Source organism: Mustela erminea, chromosome 5, assembly GCF_009829155.1.
Source record: "Mustela erminea isolate mMusErm1 chromosome 5, mMusErm1.Pri, whole genome shotgun sequence".
Taxonomy (NCBI): domain Eukaryota; kingdom Metazoa; phylum Chordata; class Mammalia; order Carnivora; family Mustelidae; genus Mustela; species Mustela erminea.
In genome coordinates this window covers 55,115,609-55,138,602 of record NC_045618.1, presented here as the reverse complement: position 1 = coordinate 55,138,602, position 22,994 = coordinate 55,115,609, and the positions used below count along the sequence as shown (strand labels likewise).

The following is a 22,994-nucleotide window of genomic DNA, read 5'->3' as shown; positions in this document are numbered from 1 at the left end:
AGAAAAGATCAGTGTTTGTGAAATCCTGGCCCTAGCGGGAACCTCACAGAGTAACTTGATTTGTTCCCCAAACTCCATGGATTAGCAGAGGGGGGAAGGCAGATGCTTGCAGCTGTCTACATAGATTCTCATGGATCAAAAACTTATTTTTAGAGACTTGAAAAGAGATGCCTCCGTTGCCTTTAGCTATGCATTCAGGATTTAAGTCTACACTGTGCAAGGACTCTTCTTTCTCATGGATTTAAGCATTTCCAAGAAAGAATTAATTCCAGCTCACCCCCAAAGCTTCTTTTCAATCCCAGCTCATCTGAGCCATCTCAGATTTTACTTCCTAAAATCTCTGTAAGATTTGGGCCAAATCAGTGTAGGAGGGGCTTCCTCCCAGAACAGAACACCTCCCCGCTGTGCAACTTTTGGTTATAGACGGTGCTCATGACCCAGAATCTAGTTTCTCAAATCAGGCTGTGGCCTTTCATCCTTTTGTCCTAAAATACTTCCATGTGGCTGAGAAAGTTATGACCTGAACAAAAATAAGATGGCCAGAGTCTTCTCACCCAGGGCAAATAATTCGAGGTGCTTCCGAGAGGGTGGGTTGGCTGAATCGAATGAATTATTAGCTGTGGGAGTGGTAAATCTGGCATTGGTGGTAGGTGGTTGGGGATGGATTGTTGCCTTTGTTTGTGTCCTCTGTACTTTAAAAATGAAAGAACAGAGAATAGCCTGTTGTTAAGCATAGCTTTTGGGCCATTCCATTCTTCAGTCCTGTGGTAGGAGGTGATGGGAGGGGAAGCACTGAGGGTATGGGAGGTGGAGCTCCCTGGGGTCCCATCCCCCTGCTTTATTGCTGCAAGAACATGTAGCAGAAGGAACAGCGACTGCCGTAGGCCTTCAGCCAACCCAAGTCAGCCTTTTCTCTTGGGGGTCCTATTGTGCCTCACAGCCTCTGTCATGTGGGCCTGTGGTATTGGAAAGGCAACTGGGGAGACTGTCATGATCACTGAACTTGGGGAAGTGGGGCTGTTCGGTGGCACACCTTCCTCCTCTTTTCTAAACTTTAAAATTCTACTTTGTTATTTCCATTTTTAATGATATCCCAAGAGGCCCATCAGCGGTGTCCAGAATGTGGCCTCCTTTCAGGTACATTTAGCTTAAAGTCCTGCACTGTCCTGGTTGAGTTGCCCCAGATTCTCTTGAAGGATTTCTTACGGGAGAAAACACCTTCAGGGGATCCTGTCTTGAAGGCGTGGCTCTCTGTAGACATTGGTTCAGGTTCCTCTAAGAGTTTTAGATCCATAGTAATCATCCTATTACAAATAGAAAATCAAGGTGTCAAATTAGAAGAATGGCCCCTTGTGCTTCTATAGTGTTTTATATCCCAAGAGGGGGAGCCCAGGAAAAGTTGAATTTGGCAGTTACCTCGTTGAAGAGTAGAGTACCTGATTCAGAAAAAGTGGTGAAGAAAAGTGTGTAGTGGTCTGCATTAGGCCCTTGGGGATGTCCCACAAAGTAAGGGAATTCACATGACTAGAATGTGCTTATTTTTGTCCTGTTCCCTGATCCTGACTTCAGAGCACAAGTCAAACTAATCTGGGCGTTTGCACTCCCACCCCTGGTCTACACTTTCTAAATTTCGGTGGCCTATGTAATTCATCATTAAAGAAGAAAAATCATCCCTGCTAGCAGGAGTTTATTATCAAGACCTCCTTGGAAAACGCCGCATCAGTTCCTTTGTTGCCCTTTGAGCTGGGGAAGTATAGTCTCATCTTCCCACCCCTCTGAAAAAGTGTGGACTTGGGTGTTTGACCACAGCGGGCTATTGGGCTGGCCTGTAGCAATAGGGGGAGGTGGCCCTCTGGAGTCTAGCAGCTTGGGGAGGCAGCCTTGAAAGCATCGAATAGTGGAGAAACCAAGTCTCCAGGAACAAGGATGGGACCCATGGTGAAGGGTCCTCAAAAGACAAAAGAACAGTGTGTTTGGGATTCCAGCAGGAGCGAGTTTCTGTGGTAAGAGATTGGTTTCTTCTGGAGTGTGGAGCAGGGTCTGAGGGAACTTAGGAGGGGGTCAGAGCCATCCTGGATAAAGACTGGCTCCCTGGGGATTCCACTTATCACCAGGAAAGAGCCATACTCCAGATCAATGCCAAAACGAAGGCATTCTGCTATGCCTTGCCATCAACGCTTTAGGCAGGGAAAGTCACTCACTGAGGATTCTGGCAAGCATATGACATCCTTGAGCAAATGCAGTGTCAACAAATAGACAAAACACTTTTAGGGCACTCCACTTCTTTAAACACATTCAACAGTTGTCCCCAACACGCTTGCTTTTTTTTTTTTTTAATTGAAATGACGTGATGGTAGTGTTGAAAATTTGGAAAACTCTCCCTTGGTTTTGCAATCAACCAAATGTCTATTGCCTTTTTATAGGTTGCTTTATCATTCTTGCATATATATAACAGTCAAAAGCATTTTGCTTTCTGCCTTTTCACAGTGACAAGTTGCAACACATTCCTCTGTTTCTTGTAGCCTCTGTAATTGACTTCTTTAATGGCTGTGGGACAGAACATCCTGAAGAAGCCCATGATTCCTAGACAGCATTTTTCTTTTGAACATTTAGGCTCCTTCCAGGTGTTTCGTTTGCCTCCATTATAATTCTCTCATCACAACAGTGTGCATACTTTTTTGCTTTTCTCGAATTACTTCCAGAAGTGGAATTACTAAAGCAAAGGTCATGGACATCTTTGCAGATCTTTAATATGTTACCACATTGCCATGCCAAAGAGTTGCACTCAGTGTCACTGTGCGGGGGATCACACCAGCTAAATTGCAGCTCTGACAGCATTTTTTTCCCTATTCTTTTGCAGATTTAGTTGATGTAAAATGATGTATAAAAATTGCTTTAGTTGTCATTCCTTTCATTATGAGAAGAGAGAAAAATCCCCTCCGTATGTTTTAATTTCATTCCTGCTAGGAATCCTTTATTCATATCCTTCGCCTATTTCTTTACTTGAGGCTTAGTTTGTTTCTCCCACCCAAGTACTAACCAGGCCCGACCCTGCTTAGCTTCCGAGATCAGACGAGATCAGGCGCGTTCAGGGTGGTATGGCCGTAGACGCTTAGTTTGTTTCTTACATTTCAACAAGATGGAAACCCCTGTGTCATAGTGATGCAAAGTATTCTGTAATTTATTAAATGTTGTTTCCAGTGCTCTGAAGTTCAGTGATCTTGCTACAATCTGATCTGGTTATTGTTTCCTTGGAGTGCATCTGTTACTTCAAAGCATGGATGAATGTTAGGTCTGTAGAGAATGTGGGACCATTCTATTACATGCTAGTTGTTCTAGAATTTAATTTTAAAATTAAATAGTTGTTTCTGTTATCCATCCAAAATCTTTTATATTTCCTGTGGATCTTCCTGAATGCTTTTTGATTTGCTGTCCACCTATCCTAGTGACATTTGCTTAATAATACTGCCTTCTCACCACCATTGTACTAAAAATCTGCTTTATCACATGCTATATTTATATTTGTTTATGGGCTGCCTATATTGTGCTACATTCTTCTTTTTGAACCAGTACCAGAATGAACAAATTAATTTTACTTCATAATATTCACTAAAACTTAGTTCTCTTTCTGAATAAAAATGTCCTAATGTTTATATTTCCAGGTGAATTTTACAGCAATTTTGCTGAATTCCAAAATACTCTATTGGAATTTTCATTAAAACTGCCTTAAATCTATAAGTTAAATTTGGAAGAAAAAGCATTTACAAATATTGGTATTCTTATTCTGTATCAAAGTACACCTCTCTATTTCGCAAATCAAATTGTATTTTATAGAATAAAGGTCTGTGGTTTCATTCTGAAGGTTTAACTCATCTAAGTTGCTAAAAACTGAATATTTTTCAGTTGCGGATAGAATCTTTTATTCTGTTTTCTAAGTGAAAATAGTGAGTTACCTGCCTTTGTTTATATCATTAGGTGTTACTGGGGTGTTTTGTTTTGCTCTATTTTGTTTTGGTTTTGGTTTTTACTTATATGGCCTCCTTATCAGTTGTCACTTGTATCAGAAGAAATGCAGTCCTCCTGAGCAACGTAAAAGGGCCTCTAGCATGTTGAGGAAATAATGCTTTGTGACCTTCTAGAAAGGTTTCTTTCTTTCTTTGATCGACTAAAAGAACAGAACAGAAGTACGGTAGGGAAGGAAAGGAAAATGAAAGCATGTGCTTATAAGCCATCATCCAGCCAATGATTTCATGCCCTCCAGGCTCTCCCAGGAAGGTGGCCTCTGAGGCATTTAATGGGGTGTGTTACATTCACCAAGGAGCCTTCTCAGAGCCTGGGACCCCTGGAGAGGAATTGGGGTTCCAGATTATCAAAGAAGGTAGCTTAGAGGTCTAAGAGTCTTGAAATATTTATGTATGGCTGGAGAGAAACACTGTTACCCTTTGTCTGTTGCCACATCATGTTTCCCTTATGGGGAGGCACTGTCTTCTGATAACCACCAAAAGAAATATCAGTGATGGAATTAATTTTAAAATTACAGTCAACATGATGGAATTAATGATCTGGTGGAAAATGTTTCCGCTGAACCTGGCAGCAGGTGCTTTTACCAGCTTTGCCCTACCTCACTCCCATCCTTTGAGGTGGTACCTAAGAATCTCCTCCTGCCAGTGGTGCCTGTGGAGGTCATTTGTGGAGGAACAGGACTGCCATCCCCATGAAGCCTCACAGTCTTGAGGTCTGGATTTCCTGTGAACAGGCCTATGCAGTCATCTGTATAGCATATCACATCTTTCCCGGAATGTTCTTCCAGAATTAGTCAAACTGTGGAAAAAGTTAGTAGAATTTGTGGTGCAGGTTCAGATCCAGGCTCACTGCTTCCAAGCTGAGTATGGGACAGTTTTTCTTTTCCCATCTGTAAAAAGGAGACAAAAGGATCACTTTGTATAATTATTATTTATTTATCCAGGAAATATGAATGTGAGTGCCTCCTCTTTGCCAGGCACTGATAAAAGTGATGTTGATATGGCAGAGAACACAACAGGCACATGGGCCTTATATCTTTGGGAGTGGCAGAAGATAGATATCAAAAATAACATGAATTCATGTCAGTTGATACTAAATGCCTCAAGAAATAATATAGCAGCAAATTATGACAGAGTAAGGGTGATTTTTCTTTCAGAAGGAGTGATCAGACCCTTTTTCTTTCAGAAGGGTTTCTGTAATGAGATTTATAAGCACAGAACTGAATAGAGCCGGCCCTAAGCCATGAGGATATTGGAGGGAAGAGCATTCCAGGTGGAAAGGAACACATGCACCGGGGTCCTGTTCTAGGAGGGAGCAGCCTAGTCTGAATAACAGAGGGAAGCCCAAGTGGCAGGAGCAGAGGTGGTGATGGGGCTCACACTCATGGTAAGTGATGACGTCAGAGTTGGAACTAGATCAGGGACAACAAAGATCAGCAACCAATGTCTGGGGCCATATCCAGGCTGTGGCTTATTTATGGACAGCTCTCTAGATAAGAATGGTTTTTAAGTTTTGAAAAAGTTGGTTGAAATAAAGACCATATGACAGAGACCACGTGTGCCCTGTAAAGCCTAAAATCTTTACTGTCTGGTCTTTTACAGAGAATATTTGCCAAGTCCTGATGCAGGGTCTTGGAGGCCATGGCGAGGACATTGCACGTCTAAGTGCAAAAGGGAGCCATGGTGGGTGGCAGGGGAATAGGGGGAGAGCTGAACAAGAAGGTAACACGATGTAACTAACGGCTATAAAATGTTGGCTGTGGCTGGCATGTTGGCTCTGACTACAAGACAGAGTGGGAAGTAGGGGTGCAGCAGGTAGCAGAGTTAGGAGGCCAATACTGCCATCCAGGTAAAACAGGCAGTAGGCTGAACCAGCCTGGCAGCAGCAGGGTACTGAATACTTGGTGTAGAATGCATTTCGAAGGTGGCACCCATATAGAGCCTGAGCAGGAGGAAGGAGTCAAGGATGACACCAAGGTTTTGGTCCACACTCTCCTGTTGTCATAGAAACAAAATGAAAGAATGATTTTTTCTGTCCCTGGGGTTTGATGCCTCCAGTTCTTCCACCATTGTGCTGTCAGGGTTACCTCCAAAGGTAACATTTTGGATTGCGACACTCTCCTTCTAAAAACCTACACTACTAAGAAAAACAAACAAATAAAACCCTACACCAGTGTCCTGGTAGCTGTGGAACGGTCAGTCATTGTCCTCCATAATCTGAGTGCCCCATATCTGTGCCCTAACTTTTTTCCAGATGCTGCCTCTCCTTGCAGCTGACCCCAGTGCTAGTCAGTGAATTATTGACTAGTCCCCACGTGGGCTTTGTACTCTCCACCTCCAGGCCTTTGCTCACGTGGGTTCCTCCTCCTAACTCTCCCTGACGATCAACACTTGAACCCGTCACGGTCTACCTTATCAATAAAGCTAGATGTCCATCAACAGATGAATGGATAAAGAAGATGTGGTATATATACACAATGAAATACTATGCAGCCATCAAAAGAAATGAAATATTGCCATTTGCGACGACATGGATGGAACTAGAGGGTATCATGCTTAGCGAAATAAGTCAAGCAGAGAAAGACAACTATCATAGGATCTCCCTGATATGAGGAAGTGGAGATGCAACATGGGGGGTTAAGGGGGTAGGAGAAGAATAAATGAAACAAGATGGGATTGGGAGGGAGACAAACCATAAGTGACTCTTTTTTTTTTTTTAAGATTTTATTTATTTATCGGGGGGGGGTGGGGAGAGCAAGCACAGGCAGACAGAATGGCAGGCAGAGGCAGAGGGAGAAGCAGGCTCCCTGCTGAGCAAGGAGCCCGATGTGGGACTCGATCCCAGGATGCTGGGATCATGACCTGAGCCAAGGCAGCTGCTTAACCAACTGAGCCACCCAGGCATCCCCCATAAGTGACTCTTAATCTCACAAAACAAACTGAGGGTTGCTGGGGGGAAGAGGGTTGGGAGAAGGGGGGTGGGGTTATGGACATTGGGGAGGGTATGTACTATGGTGAGTGCTGTCAAGTGTGTAAACCTGATGATTCACAGACCTGTACCCCTGGGGATAAAAATATATGTTTATAAAAAATAATTTAAAAATAAATTTAAAAAAAATTAAATTTAAAAAAAAAGCTATTTCTCAATGCCCTTTTTACCCTCCTGGCCTATTCCAGTGATCCTTGTTTTCATCTGTGTTATAGGCAGATTGTTTCCTATTTGTAACATTTTTTTTTAAATACAAAGTCTCTGTAGACTTTCTTGTAGACCAGACTACCGAGAAGGAGACAACGTAGCAAATGGTTAAATCCCAACTCTGCCCTTAGAACCTGTATGACTTTGAGCAAGTTATGTAACCTCTTGAAACCTCAGTTTACATTGCCATAAAATGGAGATAATTACTCTAATTATATCACAGCATTAATGGCAAATATAAAGTGAGATCATGCACATAGCACACTTGGCATGGTTCTGTGTCTGCTGGATGCTTAGTGTTCACTAAATCCCAGCCATAAGAGTTCACCTTCATTTAGGAGCTGAGGAAATATGTCCATCTCCTGCTTCCCTGGTTACTTTGTATAGTGGTTTTGTACACAGTCAGCAAATGAAGATATTACAGAAACCAGAGTGAAACGAGCTCAAGTTCTGCAATGAACTGTGAGTTCACTCCCCACCCCCCACCACATCCAGCCATATGATAGATGGCAAGATACTTACCCTTTTTGAACTTCAAACTCCTCACCTTATAAATGGAAGAAATTATTCCTCCTTAGGAAACTTAGAGGACGAGCTACGATGTTACGTAAAGCGCCTACGTATAGCCTGTGCCCAGAGTAGATCTCCCAGAATGATGAATATCAAAGCTTCTGCAGGAAAAGCTCCTCTCCTCTTCCAAGCACTGAAGCTTGATCGTTCCTTAAGCAGTGGTTCTCAGGATGTCATCACAGGACCAGGAACTTCAGTGTCATGTCCCTGGGAACTTGTTAGAAATGCTAATTCCCAGGCTCCACCCCAGGCCCTAGCGAAGCAAGTACTGCGGAGCAACGTCCAGAGGCTTAGGTTGTAACAAGCAGACATCCACCCGCAGAGAGATTGTTGCCCTAGTGGAGGGAGGAGTGGGGCTGGGAAACCTCCTGGGTGCAGCACAGTGCTGTCGCATTCAGTCCCAGTGGGGCACCTGGACTTCGTCTCTCTGCTTTTCTCTTGGCACTATAATAAAGGACATGAGGGCCAGGAGAGGTTTCCAGCAGTGACAGAGAAGAGGAGGAGCACGGACCTCTCCAGTGCCACTTTCTGTGGTCAGCGATGCTGGACTCTTTTTAAGATTACTCGCTGGGTTGATGGGAACAAAGATGGGGGTGTGACCCATGGTTAACACCAGGACATATTACTTAGTCAGTAGTTTAGCTGGAGACACGGGACCGTTTTGGAAGCACACACCCACACCTAAATCATCATGCGCTATCAATTAGCTTCTAATATTGCAGGTGTGCTGGGAAAATATCAGACTGACAGGATGTACAAATTATTTGGTGTGACTAATTTTAACATAGCTGTTGACACATTTGTTAATACAGCAACTGAAGTTAGTTCGAATGATTTCAAGAAATTCGGAAATAGCACAAAGAACATTTAATTCCTCCATCGTATTGAAGCCTGGGAAGCCCTTAAATCTCTCCAAGCTCTGAGGAGAGTACAGCCCCATTTATATATGGTTATCTGCTTTTCAAAAAACATGAGACCACGTCTATCATTTTTCTTTTCTTGAGCCTCCTAGTATGACATGAAAAGATTATCTCTTTGACAGAGTGATTCTTTTAATCCGAATAGAGTTGAAATAAAATGACTCTAGACCTTATTATTCAGACCTGCACCTTCTCTCCATACCCCCAGCTTTCCCCTTTGTTGCTCATTGCTCTGAGGGAGGGTAGGCACAGGAGAGGAGCAGAACCTCAGACCACCTCTGGGGCTGCTGGTATGCGGGTCTAAATAAAATAAGGGCCATAAGAGGTGCCCTTGGCATATAGAAGACAAGAGTTAGAATTTCTCTTTAGGATTCCTTTTCATCTCAGCATTTGGATGCTTTTTTGTGTGCTAAGGATGGGGTCCTCTGCTCAAATGTTTTTATGCATTAGTGATGGGGTCCTGTGCCCAAATATTTTTTTCCTAAAAGGCATGTGTGATCAAAACTATTTGACTGCCTCTGAGGGGGTAGGAATAGGATAGGAAACATAGGATAAGAAGAGATTTCGGTAAAAGGTTGAAAAGGTTGATGCCCCAAAATTGTAGGATTTCTTCTAGATTTCAGTTTTTTCCATAGTAACAGTTTCGTCTCTGATCGTGTGCTATTCAGTTCAGATAGTGACGTGTGACTCAGACTCAGGGGAAGAGCAGCAGACACAGTGGCTTTCTGGTAGGCTGCCTCTCCTCTTGAGCATCTCTTGCTGGTTGGCTCCCACTGAGTGAACAGCCCAAATGGGGTTGCCCAGGGAGGCAGAGAAGGAACCAGGTGGTACCTCAACCAGTGGACCTATTTCTGCATTACTGGTTGCCCTTTGAAAGTCCTGGGTTTCAGAGCCAGCTGAATGGTGAGATCTGGTGACTAAGACCCATTTAACTGATTGGGTAGAAGGCCAAGTGCCTTGAAGGGGAAAGACCGCAGGGTGTAGAATGTGACCATATGCCTGTCCCCCAAGCTGCTTTTCTGTCGCTAGGCTAGAGTGACATCACATTTGTTTCTCTCTCTCGCTCTGAACGCTTCTGAGAAGTTTCAAAGGAAGGTAAGCAGTACATATCTCATTTATATGCTTCTCTGGTGGAACAGCTTGGGGTTTCTGCTGATCCCAGGCAGGGGACATTTCCAAAAGGAGGTTTGGCCTCACACACCCTCTCCCAGGGATGTTGCATGGCTGTGGTCACGCGTCTCCCCCATGCCTGTAGGCTGGCCACTTACTTCTAGAATGAATTCTTTGGGAGCTTTGCCATGGCTCTTTTCTTTGTAGTCTGTCTTCCAGAATTCTTGTCATGCTTTGCTCTCAGAGGGGCCACCAGCTGCCAGTGCTGACATTTTTCCTTGTCCTTTCCCACAGGCAGCACAAGGGGGTGGCCACAGGACCCTGCTATATGGACACGCGATTCTCCTGCGGCACTCCTTCAGCGGAATGGTAAGCACATCGGATGTCTGCTTTCACCATTGGAGGAGGAGGAAAAGGAAGGGATAAGGTAGAGGAAACCAACAAGCCTGTAGATTATTAACAGCAGAAATTATTTAGAATGTAAATAATTAGAACACACTGACTTTTTGTTTCCTTCATATAACTTATCTCATTTTGCAGTTGCATATTTGCTTAATGTCGGACTACCCTCCTCCTTACTCCACGAGGCAGAAGACCCTGTCTTTTTTTTTTTTTTTTAATTTCACTAAACCTAACTCCACTAAGGACTGTGCCTTGACATACTAGGTGCTCAATAAGTATTTGTTGACTTGATGAAGAAATAAATTGTGAAATGATGGAGTTCTTGAGCATATAAGGATAGCCAGGATAGAAGAAAAATCAATCAGATGAGATTTTTGTGAAGTTTCAACTTTTTGACTAGCTGCAGGGAATGGGATTGTATCCATTGCCTTCAGTCCTGGAGTCATTTGAAGGTATTGCATGAATCCAGAGGCAGTAGGAAGACATGAAGCAGAACAGTCCCAGAAAGCTCATTGGGCTTAACCAGTTAGGGCTCTAGAACCAGAATCAACCAAAATGGGCATAACTCGATGTAAGCTGAGAAAAAATTGTTCAAGTTTTAAGTCAATGCAATTTGTAAAACAGATATAGGACAGGGCATCTTAAGGAGGATAATCGTGATCCCCATCGAATATGATACATGTCAGCTCTCATCGTGTTTGCTCCTGTCCCTGCATCTGTCATCGTCACTTGCTCTCAGTGGTGAGGAAGGCTTGTCGTCTTTGTCTGGCCCTAGTGGAAAATGTTACATCAATTCCAGACTTCATTTCCACACGTGTACACCTGCAGTATGCTGCAAAGTTCATCTCAAAGCTTGAACTGTAACACTGGCAGTGGCAGCAGCAGCTGCCTCTTAAATAATTTATTTATTGCAGCATTTTTTTCCCTGAGCACTGGTAAGAATTTGACCTTTTCAGCCTCAACATTCATCTATTGTAGTCTTTCGTAGCAAAGGACAGAGAACAAAAGTGACCAAATGGAAGGTTATTGGAGCGGGAGATGGGGACATTTAGGGAGTGGGAAACTCTGTATCTTCATGATGTCTAGAATCGAGAAGTGAGCGTGTATCTTTTGGAACCTGGTGCTTATCCATAGGGAAATCAAACCTTCATATTTGTTTTTTCCTACATAAATAGACCCAACCCTCAAACAGCATGTTTCTCTTGTCTTTGAAAACTCAGGCCAACAGCATGGTAGAGAGTTGAAGGATTATGTTATTTATTATTAGATTTACTGTCCTGACCCTCCCCCCCCCCAAAAAAAATCCAACTTATGGTTAAGATAAACTCTATACTAGCTAGTTCTTTTTAAGAGCAGCTCTGATAATGAAGCTGGTGACATAGGACTGTGGACAGTGAGGTGATTCTCCATTTTCCTGTTGCAGAGAAGTAGAAGAATAACTCAGAAAATAACTTTCTAAGCGCATATCTGCCAACTGGTCTAAATCCAAGATCAGCCGCTGTGCCTGTCAGTAAAGGAGGCGAGGAATGGGCCAGGAGTTTTTTTTCCCCCATTATTAAGTTATTTTAAATATCATTGTTAAGTTTTACATGCACATGTATTTTACAGTTTTAAAAAAAAGCATAGATACTAAGAAGTTTCACAGCTCATAGAAAGTTTGAAAAACAAACTTGGTAGAAGTGGGGGAATCATCATGGTATCTCTCACTGTCCAAAGAGAACTTCAGTTATCAGTTTGGTGTAATTCCTTTTAGCATAGTTGCCAGGTATTTAAATTTTGCATACCTGTTACCTGCGCAAGTGTATTGTGTTGTATATGTTCCATGCTATTACACACTCATGATAAAAACTCTTTTTTTTTTAAGATTTTATTTATTTATTTGACAGAGAGAGATCACAAGTAGGTAGAGAGGCAGGCAGAGAGAGAGAGAGGGAAGCAGGCTCCCTGCTGAGCAGAGAGCCCCATATGGGACTCGATCCCAGGACCCTGAGATCATGACCTGAGCTGAAGGCAGCGGCTTAACCCACTGAGCCACCCAGGCGCCCCTCATGATAAAAACTCTTAATGATAACATATTTCATAAAACGAAGTACCAAAGTTTATCAGCCTTTCCATTATTGTTAGTTGTATATGTTCCACTTATATTGTCTCCAGTGTAAGAGTTCCTCAGTATTTTTGAACTCATAAAGCATATTTTGAATTCATAAAGCATATGATTATGTTCAAAATAATAATTTCAGACTTATTTCTGTAGCGTATGGTCCCAGAAGTTAAATCACTGGGTCATCACATAAGAACATCTTTGAGATTTTAAATATACTACAAAAGTATATTTTGGAAGTGTTATATATCACTGACTACAATAAACAAGCCCTTTCTACAGTAATTCAATGTCAGAATTGAAAAGTGGAAGCCAGCTAGTGGAGAGATGCCAAGACCCAGTAGAAGAGCATGACTTCACTAGCATCTGCTCTTGTTCCACAGTATCTAACATGTTTGACCACATCAAGATCCCAGACAGATAAACTTGCCTTTGATGTAGGTCTACGGGAAAATGCCACAGGTAAGTCAATACTCCCAGATCTCCTGCTCACTGGGGTCTTGTGCTAAGGGCTTAAGGGTACTGAATATGTTCTTCATTTTGGCTTCCAAACCATCCAGCTGGTGGGGTCAAGAAATAGGTTTGATAAAATTTAGGTGAATAAGAAGGAAACAATGTGTGATAGGGACATAGGAACTAAGAATGAAGGAGAGAATAATGCCTTCACCACAGTCCTATACCTGGGAGACACTGGCTTTTTTGTGTGTTTTGAGTTCAGTCAAAAATATTGACAGGAGGTGGATCCTGAGAGAGATGGTGACCAGGATGATGCAGTTTCTCCCTGGAAACCAGAAATGAAGAACAGAGGATCAGTAGAACTATACATACTCAGTTACAGTATCAAAGAAGGGTCTGGCTTGCTGTGGGTTATTCCATAAACCAAGGGAGTTGTAGTTAGAAGTTGAAAGGAGGCATACTTCATCTCAATGAAGAAAACCATGTTGCAATAGCTGCAATTATCCTAACAGCTGGCCTTGGGGTGTGGGGTGCTCTCTGTGGCTGGAAACATTCATAGGTAATCTGACCATCCATCAAGGGCAAGTATATGGAATTTCTGCTCCATTTACAGGTTGGCCTATAAGTCAGGATTCTTGGTTGCATATGGCAGAAACTAATTCAGGTTCACTCAAGCAGTATGAGAGTTTACTGGGTGAAGGATGGGTAGAACCTGCTCTAAAGTAGAAAACCCAGACTTTGGAAAATGGACAGGAAAAAAGAGAGGCCAGAGAAAACATCCTAGGTCACACTATAGGATGATTCTAATTTGAACACAATCTTTACTATCATGACATTTTCCCCAAATAAGAAGGGAAAATCCTTTGTTGGGTAGTCAAAGGACAAAAGTCCAGGTTGTTCCAACACTCTGTCAGTCCTTAAGGGGATGATTCAAATTGTCTGATTTTACAGAGGAGCTAGAGGAAAAAAAAAAAAAAACCAAAGACAAAAACAAAACACAAGAGATTAAACCCTGGGCACCTGCCATCTCTGCATTATGCACGGGGATGTCTGAGAATTCCTGAGGAGAACCCTCTGCCTCTCCTCTTCTCATTTTTGGACAAAGCCGGAGAGTGGGTTTGCCTCCACCCATTAAGTTTTTTGCCTTAAAATAAGATTATATGTGCATTGGCTTTGAGGTTGATGTGCTTTCAGCTTAAGTGTTATTCTTAAAATATAATTTCCTCTAAGGTGTTGACAACCTTGGCTGACAATTTACAAAATGTGTGAAGTCTCACACTCACCATTGTGAGCTGGCCTCGAGATGTAAACCAGGGGTCTGTCTTAGAGCACATAACCAGGAAAATCCCATATGTTCATTCTTTTTACATTGGTAAAATGATTTTAGAGTTGGGGAAAAAAAAATTGTTCACTGGATTTTCTGGGATCCAGTCATTCATTTCAAACTGCCCTGTAGAACTGAAACTTTCCCGTGATCAGATTCATTCATATCACCTGTTCTGTTAGTCTTCTTCTTGAAACCTCCACCATCATCCAGAATATTTCCTTTGTCTCTCTTCTAGATTCCATGTTTCCCAGATCTCATGTTTGTTTGTTTTTTACCCCCCTCATTGGTTTACCACATCACTTTGGTGGAACCCCATTATCTAGTAGCTTTTACAGAAAAGATCAAAGGGAGGTAAATTGTCATCTAAAAGTTCCTTAATTCCAGCTTCACAAGTAATTCATGGTATTCTACATTGGAAATATATTTTGTCCACTGCATCATGAAGGTTTTCTTCATTTTCTTCTAGCTTATGGCTGGCTATTGAGACATCTACATTCAGATTCCCTATCTTTTATGTAAGGCATACTTATATTTTCTCAGAACTACTTAGGTCTTCTCTTTTGCCCTTCTGTCTGAAATTCCACAGTGATACATCTGGGCATGGATCCTATTTGTTCCAAGGCTCATGAGAATGGACCCTGGTGTGGGTCTCTCTCCACTGTGCTAGGGAATCTGTGGGCCTTTTCAATCTGAATTCTTGTCTTCTAGCTTTGGCAAATGTTTAATACTATCTCTTTGTTAATTCCTAACTTTGTTTTCTCTGCTCATGTTTTCTGGAAATCCTCTAGATTGGTTTTCTATTTTTCTCTTCACTCGTATTTCTAATCTGTTTCTCTTCGTTCTTTGGGGAGATTTTTTTCAACTTTATCCTATAACCCTTTTGTTTCTTTCTTTCTCTTTCAGGATTGAAGACTTTTTCTCCAAAGTGATCATTCATGGGTATTTTCATTGCTGCTTTATGAATGTAACTTTTTCTTATCTCTCTGCAATTATAAATTATATGACTTTTTAAAAGTTTTCTTCGGCTCTTCATAATCTTTGCTTTCTTCAAGTCTCTTTCCCCACTGTTTTGTTCTTGCCATTTGTGCTAGTGCTGTGGCTTGGATATCAGGTGATCCTTGGTCTTCCTTCATTTTTAAATCTAGTCAGTAAAAGTTGACCAGAAACCCTGAGTGTGTGGCCGTGGCTTGCCATCTATTAAGCCTCACTTTTGGCTAACCTGGCAAGGACTAGGCATTTCACTGGAGATACCTGGACAGAAGTATATTTTATCTTGGGTAGTTTGGCTCCCCTAAAGAGGAATCCTTATATGTGAGGGAGGAGGAGATTTAACATCCCAGCTAGTGTATGAGGCATAGAGGCAGAGGGAAAGGAGCTGGGGTTTTACTTACAAGGACATAAAATTTTAATGATTCTCTATTTTTTGCAGTACTTTTCACTTCCTTGTTTGACAGTCATTGGTATTACAAAACCAGAACTTTTATGGTTGGTCATTCCACAGATGTAACTCCTAATCTTTTGTAGGGTAGAGGAGAAGGAGTCATCTAGCCATGCAGGGTACAGGAAAGGATGCCAGGAGATAAAATTTCCTTAATAGCTTTTAGTCAATTCTGTTTTCAACCTCATCTTCTGCTGCTACCTTTATAGTAACTTACCTCCAATTCCAGAGACTTCCTGTGAAACATGCAGCAGGGATCGCCTTATTTCTTGAGAACTTCTCCTCCATTTTCTTACTTTCATAAAGACTTGGGTTTTAGCTTTCTGTTCACTGAAAGCATCTATCTGCTTTCCTTTTTCCAAATTGTCCATTTCTCTTCTCTGCTATCAACTTTCCACCTGCTGTCCTAGTCTTTGTAGATTTAGGCCTTTTGAAAATCTGATTTTTTTTTTTTAGTAGAATTACTTATGGTTTTTTAAAATATTTTATTTATTTATTTGACAGAGATCACAAGTAGGCAGAGAGGCAGGCAGAGAGAGAGGAAGGGAAGCAGGCTCTCCATCAAGCAGAGAGCCCGATGCAGGGCTCGATCCCAGGACCCTGGGATCATGACCTGAGCCAAAGGCAGAGGCTTTAACCCACTGAGCCACCCAGGTGCCCCAGAATTATTTATGTTTTAATAGAATTTCTTGGAGAGTGTGGCAAAGATAAAAGTGTGTAAGTTGTCAGTAGACCAGCGAAGTCAATTAAAGATTTGTAAATGCCTTTGAAGAATGAATTTTTCTCTATGTCTTAAAAATATTCAAAGGCTTCTATAGTTTCTGACCTCCAATACTCTCTCCCAAACACTGTCTTTCTGTTGCCAGAGAGGACAAAAGTGATGGACGTAGTCAAGTGGATAAGGGGCTAAATAGAGACTGAGGTCTGGAGTGTGGGTATGTGTGCGCCTGCGCACTGGAGGGATTGTTACCAGGAGAGGGAGAATGAGGGACAGAATTAGGGACACTGATTTCCATGAAGCAATGACTAACTCAAGGAGCATTTGTGTAGGAGAAGCCTGTTGGTGGACCATACATCCGGCGTCCAAACAGAGATCTGAGGGAGAGAAAGTTCGAATTGGTGATGACCTCATTCTTGTCAGCGTGTCCTCTGAAAGATACCTTGTAAGTACCTCCTAGGAGGCATCTTTTCGCTTTCACATTTTTCCTTTAGGACCTCATGGTTGAGGCGAACTGTGCCACAGTAAGTTGGGTAGGATAAGAATCCTTTGCACAGTATAGGGGAGAGGTAGGTTGTTCAGTTCTCTCCCCTGCTCCATTATCATGGGGCCTGGAATTTAACTGTTAGTTGTCCTTTCAGATGAAGGTACTGTGCCCAGCAACTCTGCTAAAATGCTCCAGGCCCTTCCTGAGAAAACCACTTCTACATTAGCTTCCGCTACTGTGAATTTCCCACATGGTTTAGCTCTTGTTCGGCAAAGAACAAGCCAGAAAGAACAGGATACAGGGAAATAAACTGATATGGGAGAAATGGAGAATTTAAAATGTTTCAGCCAATGGCATGTCACAGGGCTTGAGAGATGCAGGTAAGATCTTTGCATCTTGGGATGGGGTACTGGGCTTCACTGACAGCAAGCCCTCGGGTGTCCGAATATCAGAGAAGTGTCAAAAGTTTTTAAGCTTCTCAGCACCAATCCTGCGGGCAATTTATTTTGCCTAGACCAAATGCCGAAGTCATTTTTGCCATTTGTGAATTCCCTTCTAACAGGATGAAACATTTTATGACTTTCTGTTGAATCAGGGATCCAGCTGAGGGGAAGGAGTCAACAGTCGTCTGCCACCTCTGTGGCTGGAAACTTCTTCTTCCCTGAATAGTGTCCCACTTTGAAGCTGCTTCTAGAATGGGCGGAGCAGTCTCCCACGGGCTGTGTAGAAAGAGCTTGATGACAGGGAGACTCTTTTATTCAATCCTTGAGATTCTAGGTTGAGCTCCTTCTGTCAGGACTGGCCTGGTGATTTAAAGAATGTCTCATTTCTGTTTCTGCTGCAGCATCTCTCAGTGTCAAACGGGAACGTACAAGTGGACGCCTCTTTTATGCAGACACTCTGGAATGTACATCCTACGTGCTCAGGAAGTAGCATTGAAGAAGGTGGGCTTTCGTATGCATTCAGCCCTCAGCCGTCCAGTCTGTCTTGAGCTGTATATATTGACATTTGCTGCTGCTTCCCAGCTCCCGCTTCATATCTTGCTATGCAGCCAGCATGATTCTAGTTCCCCTGAATCTCATTCCCTGATGTGGGTATGGATTATTTTCTGTCTTGCTTTCTGATGACAGGGGCGTTCCTGACAATACCTTTTAATCCTTCAGAGCCCATTTTTAGGGTACTGTAGGCATGCAGGATTTGGATATGCATTCTCCCTCCCCCACTGACTTTTCCTTTCTATTTACGATTACGAGTTAGAAATGTATAAGCCTCGGCAACTTCGGTCTTAGAAGAGATTATTTTCCGAGAAGGTGATGCTGGTACTCTTTCTCCACAAAGCATCTCTCCATACAGGTGGAAGAAAGACTTTATGATATAAGTGTGTCTGGCCATTTGTTTTTACTTGTATTTATGGAGAGCCATTGAACAGTAATCAGTTTTCTCAGTAGTTTATTTTTCCCGTGAAAGTAAAAGCATCAAAGTGGGTTCAACATACCCTAATTCTTGGAGCCAGGCAAAGTCAATGCACCTTTCAAGTTAGGAAATAAAGATGTGGGACTTACCGTACTCATGGGTAATGTTGCAGCTGAAAAGAGTAATCGAATGCCAGTGACGGCTATAGGTTATCATCTTATGTTATAGGACTTTACAGCAAGGTCAGCATGTTTAAAAAGTTACTCCTACCACAGTTTTAACCAGATTTTTGATCGTGAGCCCAGTAGTTTCAAACTGGAAATGCCCTTCTGTGATAAGATGTTTGAAAATAGAGGGAAAAATGAGGACATCAAGGTGTTGCCTTAGTTTCAGAAGACATCAGAGCAAAGCTGAATTGTCAGAAAATGATAGACTTTTTAACTCTGTCAGCAACGTGTGGAAGGCTTTAAAAAGGCAGGTGGTGTTTCGCCCTCTTCTGTTACACCAGAACTAACCCACCACCTTGAGTCTGTTATCATTCCCTTTCTGTCAGGAATCAAGAAGCTCTGGGTTTTAGTCTTCCCCGGGGAGGTTTGGACTGGATCTTCCCCATGTTAAATTTTTCATTTTCACAGTAGGAATAAAATGATCCCCCAGTCCCAACAGACGACTTGTGGAGATTAATTAAGAAGTGTTTGCAAATCACGTCAAAAAGGTCCTTATCGATGTGTTGAGTGTCCTTGTAATTCAGCCTGGATAGCTCATCTCTTGAGTCGTCTGCCCAGGCAGAAAATGCCCTCTCAGCATCCCCTCATGAGAGCCCACTTCAGCCCTGAGAGCATAAGTGAGCCTCATAATGACCCTTTTTCCCTGAATATTGCCCAGCTAGAGTTCAGTTAGGAAGGGCTGTGATACACCACCACTTGGCAGTTTTCTCTTCATGATTAGAATATTGATTGGAAGAGCCTGAGGACTGCAAATGATGGATCCAAGTCGGGCATGACCTCGCCATCATGAGATGACAGAGTTTAATCAAGAGCAGGATTGGGGAAGGTTTTAATTTTTCTAAATAAATTGGCTGTTAAGAATTCCCCTACAGTATATCATGAATGATTTTAATGCAAAGAAAGGTATACAACTGGAACTGTCAGTACAGTAAAGTAGAGGAAAATTGGGAAATGATTTCTGACTATTTGAGAGGAGCTTAAGAAGAATTTGCCTCACCTGGTTACAAAAAATAAAAAACAAAAAATGGGACTATCACACTGTCCCTGTACAAGATGTAATGATAAACATCTTTTTCTCCTCTGGCATGATTTCATTTCATCATTCTTACTGTTAATTCAATACCCAAGATAGTTTGGTAGCCCCTAAAGTGATTTAATTATGTGACTTTTTTTTTTTTTAAAGTCCTGATGCAGACATGAGTGTTTTAAGTCCATATGTCTCCTAGGAATAGACTAGTCTAGAGAATTTTTTTTTATTCAAAGCGATACAAATCCCATTTCTTTGTACAAGGTAAACCTCAGCCTGGAATCCCTCTCCCAGTGTGTTCTTTGAATTAAGGCTCAGAATTTATTTGAAGACTAATGGGTCATCATGTCCTTGAAGCTCATTGTTTCCCATACATCTCGCAACTCCATGGCTATTGAGATTGCTTATGGTGAAAGTTAAGTGCTTATTGATAGTAGCTCATAGGCTTTGGGATCCTGGAATGATATTTTGCCTCCCCTTGGTGCTGGAGGCTGAGCATCCAGGTTTGATCTGTGTCTGTTAAATGCATTCAAAAGTAGCTTCCCCTAAGACAGCTCTTAGTAACACTTGACTGACCTCCTTCCCAGCACCCTTGTTCTTCACCAAGACTGCGGTTTGGTTGGGGTTTTGCCACAAAATATACACATAGAGAATGTAAGCGCTTACCCAGGAATTTCATGCTGGATATATTTTCATCCGAGGCAACTGGAAAATCCTTATCTTCCTCACAGTAGCAATGTCATTTTCCTTTTCATGATAGAGCTGACACTATTTTCACCCGACATTTTGATGATGAACTTGCTCATCTCTGAAATCCTAACTTTCAATGTTAGAATTTTTTTGACTATCTTGTCTGTTCTTCCTCCGTCCAGAATTCACGGAATCTGACATTTTTCCAAATGCTTCTTTCTTGGTGTTTTCCATAACTGACTCAGACTTGCACAAATTTACCCTTTTTAAACTCCGTGTTGTCATCATTAAATTTCCCATAAGTTCATAGTAGAATATAATTCTCTCACTAGGATACCTACTTGGTGGGCACGTAGTACGTCTCTTCCATGGTCATGATGAGTGTTTGACGATACCATCTACAGACCAGAACGATGCCCAGCACAGGTAAGCCCATAATGTCGTCATCCTCCCCGCTGTCTCCAGTCTCAGGTGCCTCGGCTAAAGAATTTGCATTCGGGCATGGCCACAGATGAATTCTGTGAACATTGGTCAGTGGACAGCCATGGGATCTAGTTTGTGAGACAGGAATGGCAGTGCACTGGAACTTGCTCACAGGGGTACCTGGATGCACATGCTGCTCTTAGGCAAGTTGTTCCATAATGCTTCCCAGTACCTTCCTTTTCTTTGATTTCTGCTCTGCATAAGGAGTTTCTGGTAGCATTTATTGTAGCTGGAAGCACCCATTCGGTGACAGAAATCAAGTGAGTCACTCTGGAGAGTTTGTGTACCTAAGATATTCACCCTCAAAGGCAGAAGGGCAGATCTCTCCCCACCTCCCGTGTGTGAAGTCATTTAGGTGGCCTTGGGTGATTTCATTTTGCTTATTACCAACTAGGATTGGAGAAACGGGAGCTGGATGTTGCCAAGGGCAACATTCTGAAGATACTTCCAAGGGAAGTGCTTTCTGTGGTCCTCTGCTTGGCTACTCAATGGGTGCTTTTCAAAAATTCAAAACCAAGAGATGGAAGATACTAATCCAGATCTTAAACTCACACTGAAGGGTCCCTCAGTAGTCTGTCTCACATCAAAGGAATGGAGTATAAAGAGCTTGGCCCCTGTAACTATAGAAATCTGATAAATATTTTTTAAAAATGAAACTGGATCTGCATTAAGCTGAACTTGTAACAGCAATGGGCATGATCTCCCAGAGGTAATATATTCTTTGTTTTTCTGTAATGCCTATGGGAACCTTGCTAGCTACATTTCTTTTACTTCATTAGATACATGGGATCACGTCCTCACAGCTAAAAGAGCATCTAGGTCAGGCTCCTGCCAAAGGTCATATACAGGCTACTTTCAGATGGCAGCCTAGAAACCACGTGGCTAACTCTCCAGCCATGGCTTGTTCCTTAACTGATGAACTAAAAGGACCTTAAGGAGCCGAGCAGTGCACTTGAATGTGTTAATGTGTGTCATAGAAACCATGCATTGGCAGTTTGTATTCCTGTTGTTCCGAGTCTCTTCCTACTTGTTCTGTCCTCTGAATCTCTCTCCATGGGAACCAGATGTGACCTAGTACACATAAAGCACAGAACCATGGCAAGTGCCTAATTATTTCACTCCCTGACTCCGTGACACTGGTCCAGTAAACTGACAGTTTTCTCTGAGGAAGGGCATTAGGCTGATCTTAGAATTAAGGATTCCATACCCTAAATAATGTCATGTGATCTAGTCAATTGTGATTTTTCCTTTCCTTTTTCTTTGAAACAGTAAAATTATGCAAGAGCTCATGTACTGTCTCTTTAATATCATATTATGCATTAAAGGGAAGAGTTGCAGGTAGATAAAGACCTGAAGTTTTATGAGTTTTGCAGTTAGCTACATCTAAGATGGAACACATTGAACACGCTAGTTCTTTCTTCCCATTCCAATTCTTCTTTGAAGGGCACGAATTTGGAAAAAATGAAATGATAATCCCGTGTATGACCCTTGACCTGCCCTTCCCCATCCTACACACACACATACCTGTCATTAAATTTAGAACCAAAATAGAAACATCCTGGGCAGAAACTCTGCCTGGAGAAACTTGTCATTTGGTTGCATTCCTGTCAAGTACTTGAACAAGAGCCTGAATAAAAGGAAAGACTGTGCAAGTATTTGAAAGGAGGTGCTAGGGAGAGTGAAACAGATGGACAGGAATTCCCCAAATGGGCACCCTGAAGCAGGTATTGCATGCCATCATTGAAATATGGCAAAAGTGACCTTCCCTTGGTGGAGGGTTCCACAGGATCTAATTTGTCTCTGGGGGGAAATAAATTCATATAAGAAAAGCCTTATTCCTTTCATTTATAAGGAAGCATGAAGGAGTTTAGACTTTGTAAGGCAGCATGAAGGGGTGAGTAAGCAGCTGTTCATTATACTGGACCCTGCATTTCTGTATCAGCTGGTCTTTCAATCCCAGGAGGGTGCTATGGCATTGGCCGTCTAGGTGAGGCGAGTGATAAGCCCCCTCACTGTCTTGTGTCTTCAGATAGATCCTCCGAACTGGCCAGGATGGCCAGGAATACTGAAATCTGGGAGAACTCAAAAGAATAGGAAATCAGGAATGCACTAAAAGAGGCCAGCAGCCCTTCCGGCATGCAAGTGATATCACAGGGAGGGAGCTGACTTTCCAGAGGAAATCATTTCTATTCCTTCTAAAGCCTGAAAGCAAGCCAGGTGGAAAAGGCCAACTGTCCCAGGGTGTAAACCTGAAAGAAGCAATCTAACAGCCTGAGCTCTGGTCCTTGGCTCTGTCTCTGGCTTGTCAAGCCCCCTGGGGTAAGACTCTTAACCTCTTGCAGCCGAGGGTGAGCTGTCAGCCCAGCTTTCAAAGCACCTCAGCTCACCACCCACTCTACTCCTCTCC

The 22,994-nt window shown here is 42.4% G+C and overlaps 1 protein-coding gene across 1 annotated transcript in view; it reads left to right on the top strand.

Moving 5' to 3' along the window:
- Nucleotides 1–22,994, top strand: part of RYR3 (ryanodine receptor 3) — a 511,070-nt gene that overhangs the window by 205,318 nt on the left and 282,758 nt on the right. Inside the window, exons 4-8 of the mRNA XM_032343182.1 lie at nucleotides 10,113–10,187; nucleotides 12,705–12,783; nucleotides 16,593–16,705; nucleotides 17,592–17,691; nucleotides 20,437–20,530. Of these exons, the coding sequence (XP_032199073.1) occupies nucleotides 10,113–10,187; nucleotides 12,705–12,783; nucleotides 16,593–16,705; nucleotides 17,592–17,691; nucleotides 20,437–20,530 (461 nt within the window). The remainder of the gene's footprint in view (nucleotides 1–10,112; nucleotides 10,188–12,704; nucleotides 12,784–16,592; nucleotides 16,706–17,591; nucleotides 17,692–20,436; nucleotides 20,531–22,994) is intronic.